Source organism: Myotis daubentonii, chromosome 1, assembly GCF_963259705.1.
Source record: "Myotis daubentonii chromosome 1, mMyoDau2.1, whole genome shotgun sequence".
NCBI lineage: Eukaryota > Metazoa > Chordata > Mammalia > Chiroptera > Vespertilionidae > Myotis > Myotis daubentonii.
Window position 1 is genome coordinate 198,747,973 of NC_081840.1, and position 16,876 is coordinate 198,764,848.

At 44.8% G+C, this 16,876-nt stretch overlaps 2 protein-coding genes across 4 annotated transcripts in view; one reads left to right on the plus strand and one right to left on the minus strand.

Annotated features, from left to right (window-relative positions):
* The window catches only part of IGFBP7 (insulin like growth factor binding protein 7), a 66,260-nt gene extending 56,940 nt beyond the window's left edge, over window positions 1–9,320 (plus strand). Inside the window, exons 2-5 of the mRNA XM_059670343.1 lie at window positions 3,112–3,221; window positions 6,691–6,807; window positions 7,417–7,543; window positions 9,069–9,320. Coding sequence (XP_059526326.1) covers window positions 3,112–3,221; window positions 6,691–6,807; window positions 7,417–7,543; window positions 9,069–9,088 — 374 coding nt within the window. The 3' untranslated portion in view covers window positions 9,089–9,320. The remainder of the gene's footprint in view (window positions 1–3,111; window positions 3,222–6,690; window positions 6,808–7,416; window positions 7,544–9,068) is intronic.
* The window catches only part of LOC132218661 (DNA-directed RNA polymerase II subunit RPB2-like), a 42,137-nt gene continuing 34,495 nt past the window's right edge, over window positions 9,235–16,876 (minus strand). For 2 of the 3 annotated variants that reach the window (XM_059670234.1, XM_059670227.1), the window contains exons 19-25: window positions 15,133–15,383; window positions 14,963–15,052; window positions 14,607–14,714; window positions 13,756–13,869; window positions 12,749–12,909; window positions 9,982–10,177; window positions 9,235–9,492 (exon numbers count right to left, since the gene is read on the minus strand). In XM_059670234.1, coding sequence (XP_059526217.1) covers window positions 9,403–9,492; window positions 9,982–10,177; window positions 12,749–12,909; window positions 13,756–13,869; window positions 14,607–14,714; window positions 14,963–15,052; window positions 15,133–15,383 — 1,010 coding nt within the window. In that variant the 3' untranslated portion in view covers window positions 9,235–9,402. The remainder of the gene's footprint in view (window positions 9,493–9,981; window positions 10,178–12,748; window positions 12,910–13,755; window positions 13,870–14,606; window positions 14,715–14,962; window positions 15,053–15,132; window positions 15,384–16,876) is intronic. The other variant, XM_059670242.1, reaches the window with a different exon arrangement.

Sequence of the window (16,876 nt, forward strand, 5' to 3'; positions counted from 1 at the left end):
TGCAACAGAAAAGCCAAGACCCCTGGCCAAGATAGAGGCTTCCTCTTTAAGCCTATGGTGCAGAGGGAAGGAAGCATGGAATATATTTTGGGCTTTCAAAACTTTGATTGTTTTGCACATTCTTGCAAAGCGGGGCGGGGGGGGGGATGCCCCAGGGATTAAAAAAATATCAGCTTCTAATACTTCAGATGAGTGGGAAAAATCTTACATGCCGGGAGCATTTCCTTTCTGTTTCGAGAAATTAATGGTGTACTGGAAATAGCCTGTTGCAAAAGGGGAGACTTCGTGTCCCTTGAATGCTGATTGTGCCAGAAAACTTTCCAGGCCTAAGGGGAGGTGGTGCCTTTCCCAGGACTCTGAGGCAAGCTGACCCTGCAGTTAGACTTTTGGCTGCAAGACACAAGGCAGCAGAGAGCTAAGATTCAGAGTGAATTCTTTATATACATTTATTTATTTATTTATTTCAGAGAGGAAAGGAGAAGGGACAGAGAGATAGAAACATCAATGATGAGAGAGAATCATTGATTGGCTGCCTCCTGCACTCCCCACACTTGGGACTGAGCCTGCAATCCGGACATATGCCCTGAACTGGAATCGAACCCTGACCTCCTGGTTCATAGGATGACGCTCAACCACTTAGCCACACCAGCCAGGCATTCAGAGGGAATTCTTAACTCATTTATCCAAGAAGCGCACTGAGCCTGATAGGTTTGGTCCTGGAGTGGTGGCTGTCCCACCCGGAGCCCAGGGCCCCAGCTCTGCTCCCTCCTCTGTGGACTGTCCCTGGTCTCTCTGGGGGCCCTGGGGGCCTGAAACCCGGCATTCAGAGTTAGCAGAAGTAAAATTCCAAGTTCCACCTGTTAAAAAGTAGGTGTGCATGTCTCTCCTGCTGCAGATGTTGGGGAGCTGGCACCTCAGCAGAAAAGAGCAGGGAGTACAGATCTTTCAGTATCTGTTGGCTTCAAAGGCATTGCATTTCACCCTGCCAGAGAGCTCAGCTGGTTAGAACATGGTCCTGATATGCCAAGGTTGTGGGTCCGAACCCCCGTTAGGGTACATATAAGAACCTATCCATGACTGAATAAATAAGGGGAACAATAAATCTTGTTCCTCCCCACACACACACACCTTCTTCTCTTTCTAAAAGCAATAAAAAATAAATTTAAAATAAAAAGGTGTTGCATTTCAGAGCTGGACCAGAAATCATCCATTGGGTTTACTTGCATCTGCTCTGGGTAACATGTAGCGCATTGAAGTCCTGAGACTTTCCCCTAATGTCTTACCTAGGTTTGGTTGCCTCTCAGTTGATTAGAGCAGGGATCAGCACTATCTTCTCTGTAGAGCCAAATGGTAAATACTTTAGGCCATACAGTCTTTGCCACAAATGCTCCACTCTGGGCATGGCTGTGTTCCAATAACATTTTTTAAAATATATTTTCAGAGGAAGGGAGAGATAGAGAGATAGACACATCAATGATGAGAGAGAACTATTGATCGGCTGCCTCCTGCATACCCCCAACTGGGGATTGAGCCTGCAACCCGGGCATGTGCCCTTGACTGGAATTGAACATGGGACCCTTCAGTCCAGAGGCCGACACTCTATCCACTGAGCTAAACCAGACAGGGCCCAATAACATTTTATTTTATGGACAATGAACTGTAAATTTCTTAAATTTTTCACATTATGAAATACTAGAAGCCTGATGCACGAAATTCATGCAAGAGTAGGCCTTCCTTCCCCTGGCTGCTGGCACCAAATTCCCTCTGGCACCTGGGACCCATGCTTCTCTCGCAGAGAGAGGCCCCGCCCACCTGCTACAGCCCACTGGTCGGTGGCCTGGGCCTCCCTCTGTGGGGCAATCATGGGGTGATGGCCGGGCCCCCAACCAATCACATCGCACTGCCTTGGCTGTCCTGGCGCCAGTGGGTGTCATAGCGTGGTCCCAGATGATCACCTGGATGGTCGTCCAGACGGTCATCCGGATAGTCGTTCCGCTCTTCGTCCTTTCGGTCAATTTGCATATTATGACTTTATTGTATAGGATTTTTTTTCCCAACCACTTAGAGATGTAAAGACCACTCACAAGCCATGTAGAAACAAGTAACAGGATAGATTTGGCCCACAGGCCAGAGTTTGCCAACCCCAAGACCTCTTCTGTCACAAAAAGGATGAATACATTGATGTTGGTGCTAAGGACCTTCTTACTGGAGGGGATATGATAGAGAAGGCGAGGGATGTGTGCCAGGATTGAGGGGATAGGAGGTGTCACTCTGGGCTCTCCCTGGTGGTCCCACACCCAGGACTCAAATCAGACAATGCTTTCCACAGGTGCCCCCACTTGCCCACGCCCGCTGCCAGTGACCTGGAAACTGAGAATCCTAAAAAGAGCCCTCCCCTTGGGGGCCCTGGTCACACACAGATCTGTCACTGCTTCTCTTTTACCCACCGCCTCCTCCTTCCACCTTCTTCCTAACACTCAGGCCACTTCTGTTCAAAAGTGTCTCCCAGGGCACACAGCACCTCATGTTGCTCTCTTCGATGAAAGTTACCATCCCTGCCTTATCACCACTGACTCGCCAACCTCAGATCCCAAGCTTCTTAAGGCAGGGACTACCTACCATCTTTTCAGGGTACTCAACACATTTTCAAATATCGTCGTAGATTGTTTTATGTTGCCGCCCCCCCCCCCCCCGCCCCATAACTAAAAATACAAGAAAGAAAAACATGGAACAAGAAAGAAACAAGAAAGAAAAACATGGAACATTTTGGAACTAAATCTTCACTATATTAATTGGAAAGACCCAGATAATGCAAAACAGCTGGTAAATTCAAATTAATTTAAGCATGACTTGAGAGAGTAGAAAATCTTATAAACAATAAAATTTTCTTCCTACTTATTTTTTGTTTTTGTCTAGATGTACACATTCTCAAAGCATAGCTTAAAGTCATGCTAGTGGCCAAGGGATGCCAGTCTGGTCTTTGAAATTTGCTTCAGATAATTCAGAGGGGACAGCGTCATAAACAAAATCAAGTATTGATCTCCTAGCATGCTGACTGACACTAAAGATTGTTTTTAAAAAATTTATTTGGCTTTCTGCCCTCTCTTGTAGGTCCTTCCATTGTGACGCCCCCAAAAAACATCTGGAATGTCACTGGTGCCAAGGTGTACTTGAGCTGTGAGGTCATCGGAATCCCAACCCCTGTCCTCATCTGGAACAAGGTCAGTGACACAGATTTTAAGAACACATCCTCTCTCACTGCACAAGGACGGTACTAACCCAAAATCCTCAGCCGGTTCCATTGCCTGCTGCTCCTCCTTGAAACCTGATGGCAATCTTCTAGATACATCCCTGGGATCTAACCAACATTTTTACTGACCGCCAAGTAGCCCCTGCTCTGCTTTTGTTAGGGAGCCTTAGGAACTGGGAAACTATAATGCTGACACCCAAAATCGCCCTCGGTGTGCATGTGTGTGCGTGTGTGAGCATGCCTGTGCTTCAGTGTGAGTGTCAGCATGTGTGCGCATGGGGGTGTGTGTGTCCCCATTGGGGGGTGAGTTCCTTAGCCAGGTTGGCTGAGCTCTAAGTCAGGGTTTCTTAGCCTCAAGCACTGTTGATATTTTGAAACAGATCATGCTGTGTTGTGGGGGCTGCCCTGTGCCTTGTAAGGTGTTCAGCAGTATCCCTGGCCTCTACCCATTACATGCCAGTAGTACCCACTCCCTCAGTGTGACAGTCACACAGGTCTCTGGACATTGCAAATGCTCCCTGGGGGGGAATCACCTAGATTGAGAGCCATTTCTCTAAGCCTCCGTTTCCTCCTCTGTGTCATGAAAGTAGCTTATAATTCTTGAAAAGATGACATCAAGTAAAGCAGGTAAAATCACTTGGCTTGTCAGATATGTAGTTGGCACTGCTTGTTAGCTTCTATTCCTGGAAATGTTTCCCTTCAGGTGGTATTGTTTCGTGTAACTATCTTCCAATTTGAAGGACAACATATTCTCAGCATGTCTGTAAAAGGGAAACTACTTGCCAGGTCAAATAATACTTAACGATTGCACGGTGCAGTGTTTTATGTTTCCCTGTTTGTATATTTTGACTCGTTTTTAGCACCCCCCACGAAAATCCTATTAAGTACATATCAGACTAGTGCCAACAAACAGGAAATCTATTTCAGTAAAAAGGCATAACCAGACACTTATTTGTAGCAGGTTTACTTCTCCAGCAAGTTCTAAGATGGATGATGGTCTCTTGATTATTTTGTTGGCTTGGTGTCTGACCAGAGGAGCAGTTTCTGGAACTCTGGGAGGGGTTTTGGCACCAGAACTCTTTTTTGTTGCAAGTTGTAGAACTCGCTTCAAACTAGTCTAGGCAAAAATAATGGAAGTCGAGTGGGGTGGTGATTCCAATTTCAAGGGCAGCTGGATCCAGATACGATGTGCCTGGCCTCCTGGCTCTTGACTCTGCTCCCAAGGTACTGGTCTTAGTCTTTTCTTCCACCTCCGAAAGCTTCCTCCACACTGTGAGCGATCTAGTCACTGGCAGCTCCGAGTTCACATTATCACGGCTTAATGATCCCAGAGGAAATTTTGTTCCACTCTTTCTAGTGCGTTTGTAAAATTCCCCCTGCGGGACCTTGATTCACATTGGGTCACCTGCCAACCTCTGGCGCCGCCATGTGGCCAGAAGGCCGCATCGCCCCCATCGGGCCCTCTGGTGGGAATGAAGGCAGTGTTTTTTCCAGAAAATGCCTGGGGGTGGGCAGAGACAGCACCAGCTGGCTGCATTGCAACTATCCTTTGCAGCTGAAATTGCTGTTAAAGGAAGCAGTGAAATTCTTTCACCTCAGTAAGTTGTTTTTTTAAAGGGGAGTGGGAAGCAATGAAGAGCAAAAATGCAGCTGATGGGTGTGTGCCTTCTGGCCTCATGGTGAAAGCGGCTGCCGCTCCTCCTTGCTTGTTTGGAGGCTACCGGTTTGTTGGGGAGTGAGAGGCGGAGAAACAATCTTTCCAAAGAATGTCCATACAAAGCTCCGCAGCGCTCTAGGGACCGCACAGTGGAAGCCAGGGGGACCCAAGTGTCCAAGGCCTGTGACCTCTTGACAAACCCGGAAGCGAGTAATTTCTTCAGCCCTTTCTCTGCCCCTCCCCAGCTAGCGTACACACACCAGGGGAATAAATCTGCCCGGGGAATCTTTTCCTTTAAGCTTCTGGGATTGTGCGGGGCAGATCCCATGGGCTTCCTTAGGGCTTGTCAACTTATGGGACAGGAAAAAATAATTTTCTACAAACTTGCCAGAAACAAGCAAAAACGCAGCTGCTAGGCTCTGCTGATTTTCCTCTGCCTCCATCGTGTAATTTGCCACATGGGTGGCATAAAGCAGTTGTTTCAACCTGCAGATCACGAACCACCAGTGAGTTCTGAGTGTAATGTAGAAATCACAGCCTGCAGTTTCTTAAAAATAAAAAATAGGACAGGAAATATCTTAAGGCATCCCATTTAGTAAAGATATCATTTCCTAAAACCTTCCTTTTGTATGTGCCACATCACAATGCAAAAATGTGTTTCTTACTTTGGCCCATGTCAATTCACTTTAAAAGTCATGACATAAATAATTAGACAGGACATCTGTTTTCTCCCCACTGTCCTTGTACCAAACTGCTGAGAATACAGGCCTTCTGTGCATCCCCACGTCCAACTCCACTTTAAGCACGGAACTGTTTGTGGCTATAAATAAGTAATAGAACACTGAGGTTTCAAGGTGGTCTTTCATGCTCAAGGATCTCAGCAACACCCGAACTAACAGGACACACCTTCTCTCCCGACACCAGGTGACAGCGCTTCTGTGGTGGTCACAGCCTGATGAGTGGTCTGTGATTTCCTGATCAGTAGTTACCTTGTGATATTAACCCACAACGTAGGTGTGTGCCCTGGCTGGGAATCGAACCCTCAATCTTTTGGTTCATGGGACGACACTCTAAATAAATGAGCCACCTGGCCTGAGCCATAGTTTGCCTTTATAAAAAGGGGGAAAAGTTAGACAGTGTTTACTGTTGGCCTCAAACCAAGGAAACGGAATATCTTAACCCATCCTGAATCTCCTGACATACACAGGGATAGGCAGGAAGTTTTGTCATGAGAATGACATAGGCATTTCTTTGACAGGCATTTTTGTTCTCAGGACTTCAGTAAATACTTGGTGAATCCTTAGCCCTCAAAGAATTGGTATTTAACTCAGCCTACTGTTTTTCATTGATGAGGCTGTTGCAGAAAGAACCCCTGCACCTGGGCTCCTGCAGAAGGTCCCAAGCACCAAACCTACCTAGCACTGGGCGATACCGTTTGCCGCTCACACATGTCTTGGCAAGCAAGGAAAGGCCCAGCAGGGCAGCAGAATGTACAAGGGCATGAGTAAATGATGGTGTCCCGGGGCAGGGGAGCATGATGTGTGTTCCCCAAGCATGCAGAAAAGTACATTCATACATGTAAGGTTGTATAACTTAAAACATAGGGAGGGAAACTGACAGGATGAGGATCTTTCATGTACCTATTCAGGAAAAATACGAAAATTGCTAGTTTTAACCCAGTTAAAAAGTCTGATGTACTCCTTGTGCAATTATAGAAACGTGGCCGCTTCCAAGTTGATGATTCAGGGCAGAGAATGCAGAGACGATTTCCCTCTTTTTGCAGGTAAAAAAGGACAATAATAGATTTCACAGGACAGAACTCTTGCCTGGTGACCGGGACAACCTGGCCATTCAGACCCGAGGTGGCCCAGAAAAGCACGAAGTAACTGGCTGGGTGCTGGTGAGTAGCAGGAGCCGGCCAGGCTCTCGTTGTTGGAATTAGACACCACGGACCTGGCAGAGACGCCCGGTGCACTGCCCGGCTGGAAGCACTCACACGGAGCTGCTGCTCCGCTTTCAGACGCAGCTGAAAACAGCTGAAGTTCATTGGATGTTTGGAAATGACCAACAAATAAGAACTAATTTTTTTTCCTCTACTTCAAAGCAAAATGATCACAGACCTGATCCACGCATTAAGTACTTTAATCAAGTACTGATTCATAGTTATTTTACTTGACCTTTGATAGTTGTAGATACTCATTGTGTAGTCCTGCGATCACACACCCACCCTGTCAAGGCCTTCCTCCAACTGTCGCGTGCACCTCTGCAGTTGTTAACCTCTGCAATGTGCCCGAAAGTTGTCGGTAACATTTCCTCAGAGTACGCATCTCCCCAGCAAACCAAACTCGGTAGTTGTGTAATTCTCCTAGCATGGGGCTTGCACTATTTCTAGCAGTATCTCTGCTGTGAATTCCTTGGTCATCACAGGAAACGTATAACGACTTCATTGAGACCCCTAGAAAAAGAGAGGACCCGCAGAGAGGCACTAACGATGCTTTTCCATTCACAGTTGTCTCCGCTCAGTAAGGAAGACGCTGGAGAATATGAGTGCCACGCATCCAACTCTCAAGGACAGGCTTCAGCATCCGCAAAAATTACAGTGGTAGACAGCATACATGAAATACCAGTGACTAAAGGTAGGCACTACATCTCAGCCACTTAAGAACTAGTGCTTTTGCCTAATGAAGAACAGAGCCAAGTTAGAAAGTATCCGACGGCCCTTAATGAAATTCTGCAATGTCAGGAATCCACAGGGGCATTAAGTGTGTAATCAAAATGTAGAGCACACAGCTCCAGAAGCACATCCGGGCGGTGGATGGAATGCTGTTATTACAGTAAACTTAGATTGTTTCACCTTATACATGAGACAAAAACTCAAACTTGACTGGGATGGCTTCTATTTCCCATGACTATCTATCCGCATGGCATTTTTCCTTGGTGTTGTGACTATTATAGTAAATTCCCGTTTAAAAGGAAATGATTGTGGGTACTTCCCTTTGAGCTCGTATTAAAGAAAGCCAGAAAGGAGAGTATATTGGCAAGTACCCAACTCTGTTCTGCCTCTATCCACTCTTGTGTCAAAGCTTCCTCTTAAGCACCCATCCGGGTAGTGTCAGAATGATACTACTTTATATGTATATAGTTCTATTAGACTGAGGTCTGGATTGGCTTTTCCTTAAACCAAAAATAAGAACAAAATTGATTGCCAGCATTTGTCAAACCATCCCTCTGCGTGGATCACTCATCCGCGGTATGAAAGGAGGAAAGATCACGTAAAAGATCAGACTCTCCTCAGCCACGATGTGTAAAGCCAGGAGGTGAAACAGATGGAGCACAGCTGAGAGTCATGTGTCTCAGTCTCAGCTCTTCCACTGATTACTCCACTTTAAATTTTGAATGACAGCTGGATGACAAAGGAAAGGTCCTTAGCCTCTCTGGACCTCAACTTGATGGTTTGTGAAATGTGCTCTGCCAGTTCTATAAAGTCCATCTCTTGCCCTGGCTGGTTTGGCTCAGTGAATAGATCGGCCTGCGGACTGAAGAGTCCCAGGTTTGATTCCAGTCAAGGGCACATGCCCGGGTTGCGAGCTCAATCTCCAGTAGGGGGCGTGCAGGAGGCAGCCAATCAATAAGTCTCTCCCATCACTGATGTTTCTCTCCCTCTCACTTCCTCTCTCTTATCAAAAAAAAAAAGTCCAACTCTTACACACAGACCAATATGACAAAATCGCCTTCCACATTCAAAATTGTACAGCTCAAATTCTAAAGAGCACTCCACCATCTATCATCTGTGCCAGTGATGGCGAACCTATGACACGCGTTTCAGAGGTGACAGGCGAACTCATTTTTTGGGTTGATTTTTCTTTGTTAAATGGCATTTAAATATATAAAACAAATATCAAAAATATAAATCTTTGTTTTACTATGGTTGCAAAGATCAAAAAATTTCTATATGTAACATGGCACCAGAGTTAAGTTAGGGTTTTGCAAAATGCTGACACACCAAGCTCAAAAGGTTCACCATCATTGATCTACGCAGTTACATACCCTTTATCCCCCACATTTTAACATCATTTATTTGGAAACACTAAGCCACCTAAAAATTAGAAAGTCAACCATGTACATATATGTAACTAGTTTTTTTTTCTTTTTTTTAAACAGGTGAAAGTGCCAAGCTATAAACCTGAAGAATATATTAGCCTGCATAGCTAAACATAGTCATGGATAACTACTACCCTGTTCTTGCCTAATAACCAGTTTCTTTTCATCCAGTCCACTAACACCTTAGTTTTATATTCACCGACTTTACACAAAGATAACACATCAAGACTATCTACAAAAATTTATTACCTGTTTACAAAAGAAAAGCATGCATATCATCAAACAAAACAAATAAAATGCTTTTTCTCACAATATTTGTTATTTTTAAAAGTCGTTATCATAAAAAGACGCAAAAGGCATTGATAAGTGTCTTGTTGAGAATCTTTTAAAAGAGCTAAACACTCATCATTCGAGGTGCAATACTCATAGACATAAGCTCTTGAAACAACAGTTTGCACGCATAAGGCATTCGCACCAAAGAAATCTGAAAGAAAGAAAAAGAAAGTGATTAGCAAAGTTATACTGAAATGAGCCTACTTCCCTAGCCCAGAAAAAGGTAAAGACTTGGTGCTGAAGGCAAACAAAAGGATAGGCTGATACAACTCATTCTACTAACTTGGCCCAAGGTGATTCTGTCTCCTAATATGCTTTGGTATTTGACCCTTTCTGCCAGACATAAGCACCCTCCTGAAGCAAAAGGCTTTTTAAAAACCCACTTTTAAACATTTCTTGTACAAGCCCTTTTCGAAAAAAATGAACAGCCTAGTGATATTAGCACAATAAAGTTTAAACTGATTTTTAGAGAAAAATCAAATTTTGTTTTTCTCATTTAAAACTAGGAATCTTACAGAGGCATGCTATTCAAAATTGTGAAAATGCCAATCTGTTCCATCACACTAAATCTGCCTGGGTAATTAGCCCAACATGGTTATATCCTAAACACTTATCAACTGGCCAGAAAATCTATACACACCTGGGTTTTATTCCGACAGCCCCTGCATTCATACGTATGGGTCCTCGTGTTAGCAATCGCCATTATTCCACAAAGATTGCAAACGTGAACCTGATATGGATCTGATGCCTCAAACAGTCTTTCCCTTAAAAACTGGGCTGCCCCATGGGCAATCTGACAGTCTCGTTCCATTTCACCAAAACGCAGGCCACCATCCCTGTTAAGACAAAAATAGATTATTTTGTATTATTTTCTACTAGAGGCCTGGTGCACAAAATTCTTGCACAGGTAGGGTCCCTAGGCCTGGCCGGCCATCAGGGCCAATCTGGTTCCCCACCTCCCCGCCTCCTCCTTTCCTTGCTACCCACGCGCCTCCACCACACAGTTCCCCCAGCCTCCCGCCGCCTCCTCATTCCCTCACTCCCTCAGCACCCTGCAGCCGCCACTCATCACCTGCCATGTTCTGCACCACCCCCTGGTGGTCAGCGTACATCATAGCAAGCGATCGAGCTCCCATTCTCCCAGTGGAACTCCCGAAGGGACACTTTGCATATTAGCCTTTTATATATATATAGATATCAACAGCACCTTGACTAATGGCATAGGTAAAGAATGACATTAATAAAGGAGAACTAGACTCTAATTTGTATATCCTAGCATTTTCTCTTCATGGGGGGGAAGGTGAGAAGTCAATCAACTATTTAATGTGCATTAGAAGGTCCCCACATAGAGTAAACACATTAGATTCTCACATATAGCATGCTAGTGCAGTGGTCAACAAACTGCGGCACGCGAGCCACATGCGGCTCTTTGGCCCCTTCATTGTGGCTCTTCCACAAAATACCAACTTCTGCGCATGGGCCACGAAGTTTCAATCACATTGTATGTGCATGCCCGCACGTGGTATTTTGTGAACCAAGAATTGTCCACCAAATTCACAATCGAAAATGACAGATCGAAACACGTGCATGTGATTGGCACAAGAGCTTGATATGTATCACGCATGCGCAAGTCAACTTAAACTTTTATATATATGCTAGAGGCCCAGTGCACAAATTCGTGCATGGGAGGGGGTGTCCTTAAGCCCGGCCTACACCCTCCACAATCCAGGATCCCTCTCACAATCTGGAACCACTGGCTCCTAACCACCTCTGCCTGCCTGCCTGATGCCTCTAACTGCTCCCCTGCCAGCCTGATCCCCCTAACTGCTCTCCTCTGCTGGCCTGATCCCCTAACTGCCTAACAGCTCTCGCCTCCTGGCCTGATTCCCCTAACTGCCTAACTGCCACCTTCCCCCTTCTCCCTTAGCACCGGCCTTCTCCCTTTTGCCTTCTCCTGCGGCGCCTTCTCCCGCGACCTCTGCAAAAGGGACCGTAGTGCTGGACCAGCCCTTGCAGCCGCTGTGGCTTTATCTGGAAGGATGTCCAGAAGACATCCGGTCTACTTAGCATATTACCCTTTTATTAGTATGGATATAGAATAAACTTGCTTAATTAGACCTGCTTTATGATGTAGCTAAATTTTTTCCAGCCCAGGGAAGCACCCCAACTTCTCTTTCAGGTAATTGTCAGCAGCACAGCAGTAAATATCAACACAACACAGATTATTATTGTAGATCACGCAGGGAGAACAAAGGGTAAAATATTTAACTGCAGCAGTGTTTGACTATATTCTGCACAGTGAGAAAACCTGAAGTCATTTTCAAGATCCACCATTTCTTACTTCTTTTCAATTGGGTCAATTTTCTAAGCTTTCTAAAACTCCGTTTTCTGGCTAATCAAAAGAAAATAGGATTCCACCAACTCTCCTATCTACCTACTCCAGGACTTCTGTGAGGGTCAAATGAGATGAGGCACAAGAAAATGCTTCACAGACATTTGGTTAAAGTGTAAAATGCTTGCACCTGGCTATAAAGCAAGTCGTCTTCCTGGGCTGAAGAAACTCCAAGGAGGCTAGTTGCTAGGGAAAGAAAGCTGGGCACTGCTATGTGACATCATTACCCGGCACCCACAGCCACCGTTTCTGGGCTGGATTGGGCCCTGGACTGCATTTTGAGCCATGGGGTCTTGGGAGCGTCAGCTGTGATTTGGTGGGCTGTCACTCCAGGGTGGTGGTGGGGCCTGTGTCCCACTTCAGGGAAGCCAAGTGTTGCTTTGTGGATGCCAGGTCCACGGTGCCATTTCCCTGTAAATGGCCAGTGCACGTCACGGCAGCTCCTGCATTGAGTGTCTGCCCCCTGGTGGTCAGTGCGTGTCATAGTGACCAGTCAGACGGAGGGAGGGACACTTAGCATATTAGCCTTTTATATATATAATTTTTCTCATAAAATACAATGAAGTACAGAGTCGAGTCTCATCATGCTATCATTTAACTTACTAGAATTCAACTCTGTACTCAAAAATGAATAACAAAATTTGATCTCAATAAAGTAGCTTTTCCATGAATGAGTCTCCCAGGCAATCAAGCCTGAAATGGTAAAATTGCTGCTGGCAAAGGGAGTGGAAAGAACGAGTGAATGAGAAGTTTTCCCAGCTTGGGGGTAAAATAAAATGCGTTGTTCAGATCACCAGACAGGTGGATGGTGATGGCTTCCTTAGTACTCTTAATACACAAAAACATGAAATCAGTTGAGTTTCCAATGTTATTACTGAGAAACAAATCACTGGTCAACTTTGAAGGATGCTGGATAACCAACTCATTAACTGGTTAATAAAGGGTAAGAAACAAACATTTATCTTGCCTTTACTATGTGAACTATGGACAATAGACAATGATGCAGCTCTCTTACCGGGATCTACCCTCCATGGGCTGTCTGTTGAGGATCTGAATAGGACCCCTAGCACGAGAATGAATCTTGTCATCCACCATATGCTTCAAACGCTGGTAATAAGTGGGGCCGATGAAAATTTGTGATGTGATTTTTCTACCAGTGAATCCATTGTACAAGACCTGAAACAGAGTTTGAAGCACAGACTTAAAAATATTAATAAACAAGTTCAAAGAATATATGTACATATACTGTATGATTCCATCTATATAAAAATCAAAACAGGCAAAATAATCTATACTGTTAGATGTCAGTAGTGTGGAGCGGGGAGGTAGTTACTGGAGGGATACACAAAAGGGGGCATCTAGGCATTAAAGAGTTCTGGCAATTTAATTTTCATGATGTGGGATGTTCACTTTGTGAAAATTCACCAAGCTATACATTTATAATTTGTAACATATTTGCAGTATATACTTCAATAAAAGGTTTAAATTCTTTAAGAATAAAACTACATTGATACAGCCATGTAAGCATACAAAAGAATAAGGGCCTGGCCAGTGTGGCTCACTTATTGAATGTCAACCTATGAACCTGGAGGTCACGATTTTATGCCAGGGTTGCAGGCTTGATTCCCAGTAAGGGGCACGCAGGAGGAAGTCGATCAATGATGCTTCATCATTGATGTTTCCATCTCTCTCTCCTCTCCCTTCCTCTCTGAAATCAATAAAAATATTTTTTTTAAAAAAAAAGAAGCCGAAACCGGTTTGGCTCGGAGGATAGACCGTCAGCCTGCGGACTGAAAGGTCCCAGGTTCAATTCCGGTCAAGGGCATGGACCTGGGTTGCGGGCACATCCCCAGTGGGGGGTGTGCAGGAGGCAGCTGATCGATGTTTCTCTCTCATCGATGTTTCTAACTCTCTATCTCTCTCCCTTCCTCTCTGTGAAAAATCAATAAAAATATATTTTAAAAAAAAGAAAAAAAGAATGAAACTACACACATACAAAAAAATATGTAAGTGAAAACATACCTCATTTCCTCTTAGATGGTAGCCATAATCGGACAAAAGTTTAGAAATCTTCTGCACATTAACAGCATCATTAAATGGAGTGGCATCACCAATTTCGCCTTTGATAGCTGAAACCTTTAACAAAAAAAATTAATCTTTAAAAGGCTGCTTCCTTCTATTTCCCCTTAGAAATCTGTAAAAATCCTTTCTAGAAAAGAAAGGATTCTGAACTTTAGAAAATCTGCTATTGAAAGCTACAATATCATAGGTTCGTTTTATTAACATAGTATTTATAACTAATTTACCTAAAAATAAAGACTCAATTATAACTCTTCAAATAGGAAGGAATCCATGAGAACAGTTACAAAAAGAGAGACTCCCGAACACTTCCTATGGCTCAAGGAAAATACATTTTAAACCTCTAAAACCAAGTCCTCTATTTGTTAGGCTGCAGCCATTCTACTCTAACAAGACACTTAAAAACAGAAAAACCTCCACCGAAAGACGCACACACAGCTAATAATATAGCTATAAATTTAAGTTCTCGATGAACTAACACCAATGAATTAACTCTTATCTATAGAAAAGAACCAATAAAAAGGGTAACCAACACACATATGTGTGTGTATGTGTGTGTGTGTGTGTACTGCTTTGATACAATAAATTTTATAAAAATTCTGACTTAGCCATAACTACAAATTTTTGCAAAAAGAAAAAAGGCATAATTAATCATAAACAATTTGTGACTGGTTATGATTATGCCACATTAGCTTCTTCCAAAGTACCCTGAGTCAAATATAAGAGAAATCACCTATCATCATTTTGGAAAGAACATCAGTTTGGAACTCATATTGTTAAAGAGAACCTCTTACCTTCCCTTGAAGACATTCAATCAAGTGACCAATTGTCATACGAGAGGGGATGGCATGGGGATTTATGATGATATCAGGGGTGATTCCTTCGCAGGTGAAAGGCATATCCTATAAATGAATTTTTAAAAAGAATCTTAAACGTAAATCTCTTAGCTATGGAACAAGAACTGATTCCTCTCATCTGAACTTTTCTGTGTCCTAAATTCTGTTTAATACAGTATGTTCCTATACTTAGTCAACACTAAAATTAAAAGCCAAACCTTTACCACCTTTGTGCTCTTAAGTTAAATCATTTGATTTAATAAAATGTTCAACAAGACTCTGGGTTAGGAGTGAGGCAGATAAAAAATACCTACCTCTTGTCTATACTGAATACCACAAGTGCCCTTTTGACCATGTCGACTGGCAAATTTGTCTCCAATCTGTGGAATTCTAACAGAGCGTACCTGAATTCATATAAAAATAGGTTAGTTAAGTCCATCTGGTTTACTTTCCATAAATAGCAATATGACAAAGCTATACTCACCCTTATTTTACAAAATTTATATCCTTCCTGGTTGAGAGTTACCATAACCTGGTCCACAATGCCTGTCTCACTAGTCCTGAGAAAAGTGCTACAGTCTCTCTTGGTATAGCGTCTATTAGTGCTCTCCAGCTCATCTTCATTTTCAGGCAGGGTGACTGTTTTGCCTATAATAACATCATCTCCCGATACACGGACCCCAGGAGCTATCAGACCATCATCATCCAGCTTGTCATATATGGCATGCCTCATACCTACAAAGAAACAGATATGGCATTTCTACAATGGTAGTACCACATAGAAAAGTATTTAAAATGTCACATAATCCTCTCCACAAAGATTAAGAACCAAATACATAAATCAATTCTAAGTCTGAGAAGTTCACAGGAATCTCTAATTCACCATGACCATCCTATATAATAAAACACTAATATGCAAAAAGACTGAATAGCAGAACAACCAATTGCTATGATGTGTGCTGACTACCAGGGGGCGTGCACAGAACATGGCAAGAGTTGGCAGCAGGAGGCAGAGCATGGAACATGGTGGGCATGGGCCTCAGCGGGATGGTGGAGGTGAACAGGGTCACCAGACCAAGGCAGGGCGCCAGTCACTGTCACTGGGGAGAGTCTCTGGTGGTTACTGAAAATTCTTTGCTCCCATGCACCACAGTCCCACCTGGCACTCGCACCTGCTGCCAGCGCCAGCCCACACCAATTGCTCAGTGTTGGCAGCGCGTGCGAGCAGCGGCTACTGGCCTCGATCGCCCCTCAGGGTTTCTCTATCCCCCCAGCTTCTGAAGGGCTATCGGGGCTGGCAGCCTCCTCTCACACCCACTGCCAGTGACGGAGCTGCCGTTGGCACCCACTTGGTACTGGCAGCGGGTACAAGTGGCAGCGCCAGCACCAGCAGCAGGTGCAAGCAGCGGCTGCTGGCCCTTAGAGCCCCTGAGAGCTTCTCCACCTCCCCCTGCTCCTAAGGGGGGATCAGGGCAACAGGCACCGCTCACACCCACTGATGGGCCGGCCCCACTCGTACCCGCTGCTGGTTCCAGCCCCACCCAATCTCTCCACGCCATCATCGGGTGTGAGTGGGGCCAGTGTCATCAGCGTGTGGGAGCAGCGGTGTCAGGAGTGGGGCTGCCGGCAGACAGGGTACTGGAGGCTGTGGTGGGAGGGGCCAGGCAGGGGTGCGGAGGATGGGCCAAGACCAACCCCTGTGCCCACCGCAGCCTCATGGCCCACAGTTCCTTTCAAGGTGCACAAATTCGTGCACTGGGCCCCTAGCATAATTAATACTCTTATCCTATATAATGAAAGGCTAATATGCTAAGTGTCTGGTTGTCTATTTAATCAAAGCATAATATGCTAATGATATGTAAAGCGACACAACCACTTGCTATGACGTGCACTGACCACCAGGGGGCAGATGCTCCAACCAGTAGATTAGCTTACTGCTGGGGTCTGGCTGACTGGGACTGAGCAAGACAGGCCGGACATGCCCTGGAGCCCTCTCATGGTCCCTCCCTGGCTGGCCAAACTCCTGCGTCCCTCCCTGGCTCCAATTGTGCACCAGTGGGGTCCCTTGGCCTGGTCTGTGCCCTCTCGCAATCCAGGACCCCTCAGGGGATGTCGGAGAGCTGGTTTCAGCCTGATTCCGCAGGCCAGGCTTGAAGGACCCCACTCATGCACGAATTCGTGCACCAGGACCTCTGGTTTCAAATATTATAAACTATTCTGAACTCTAA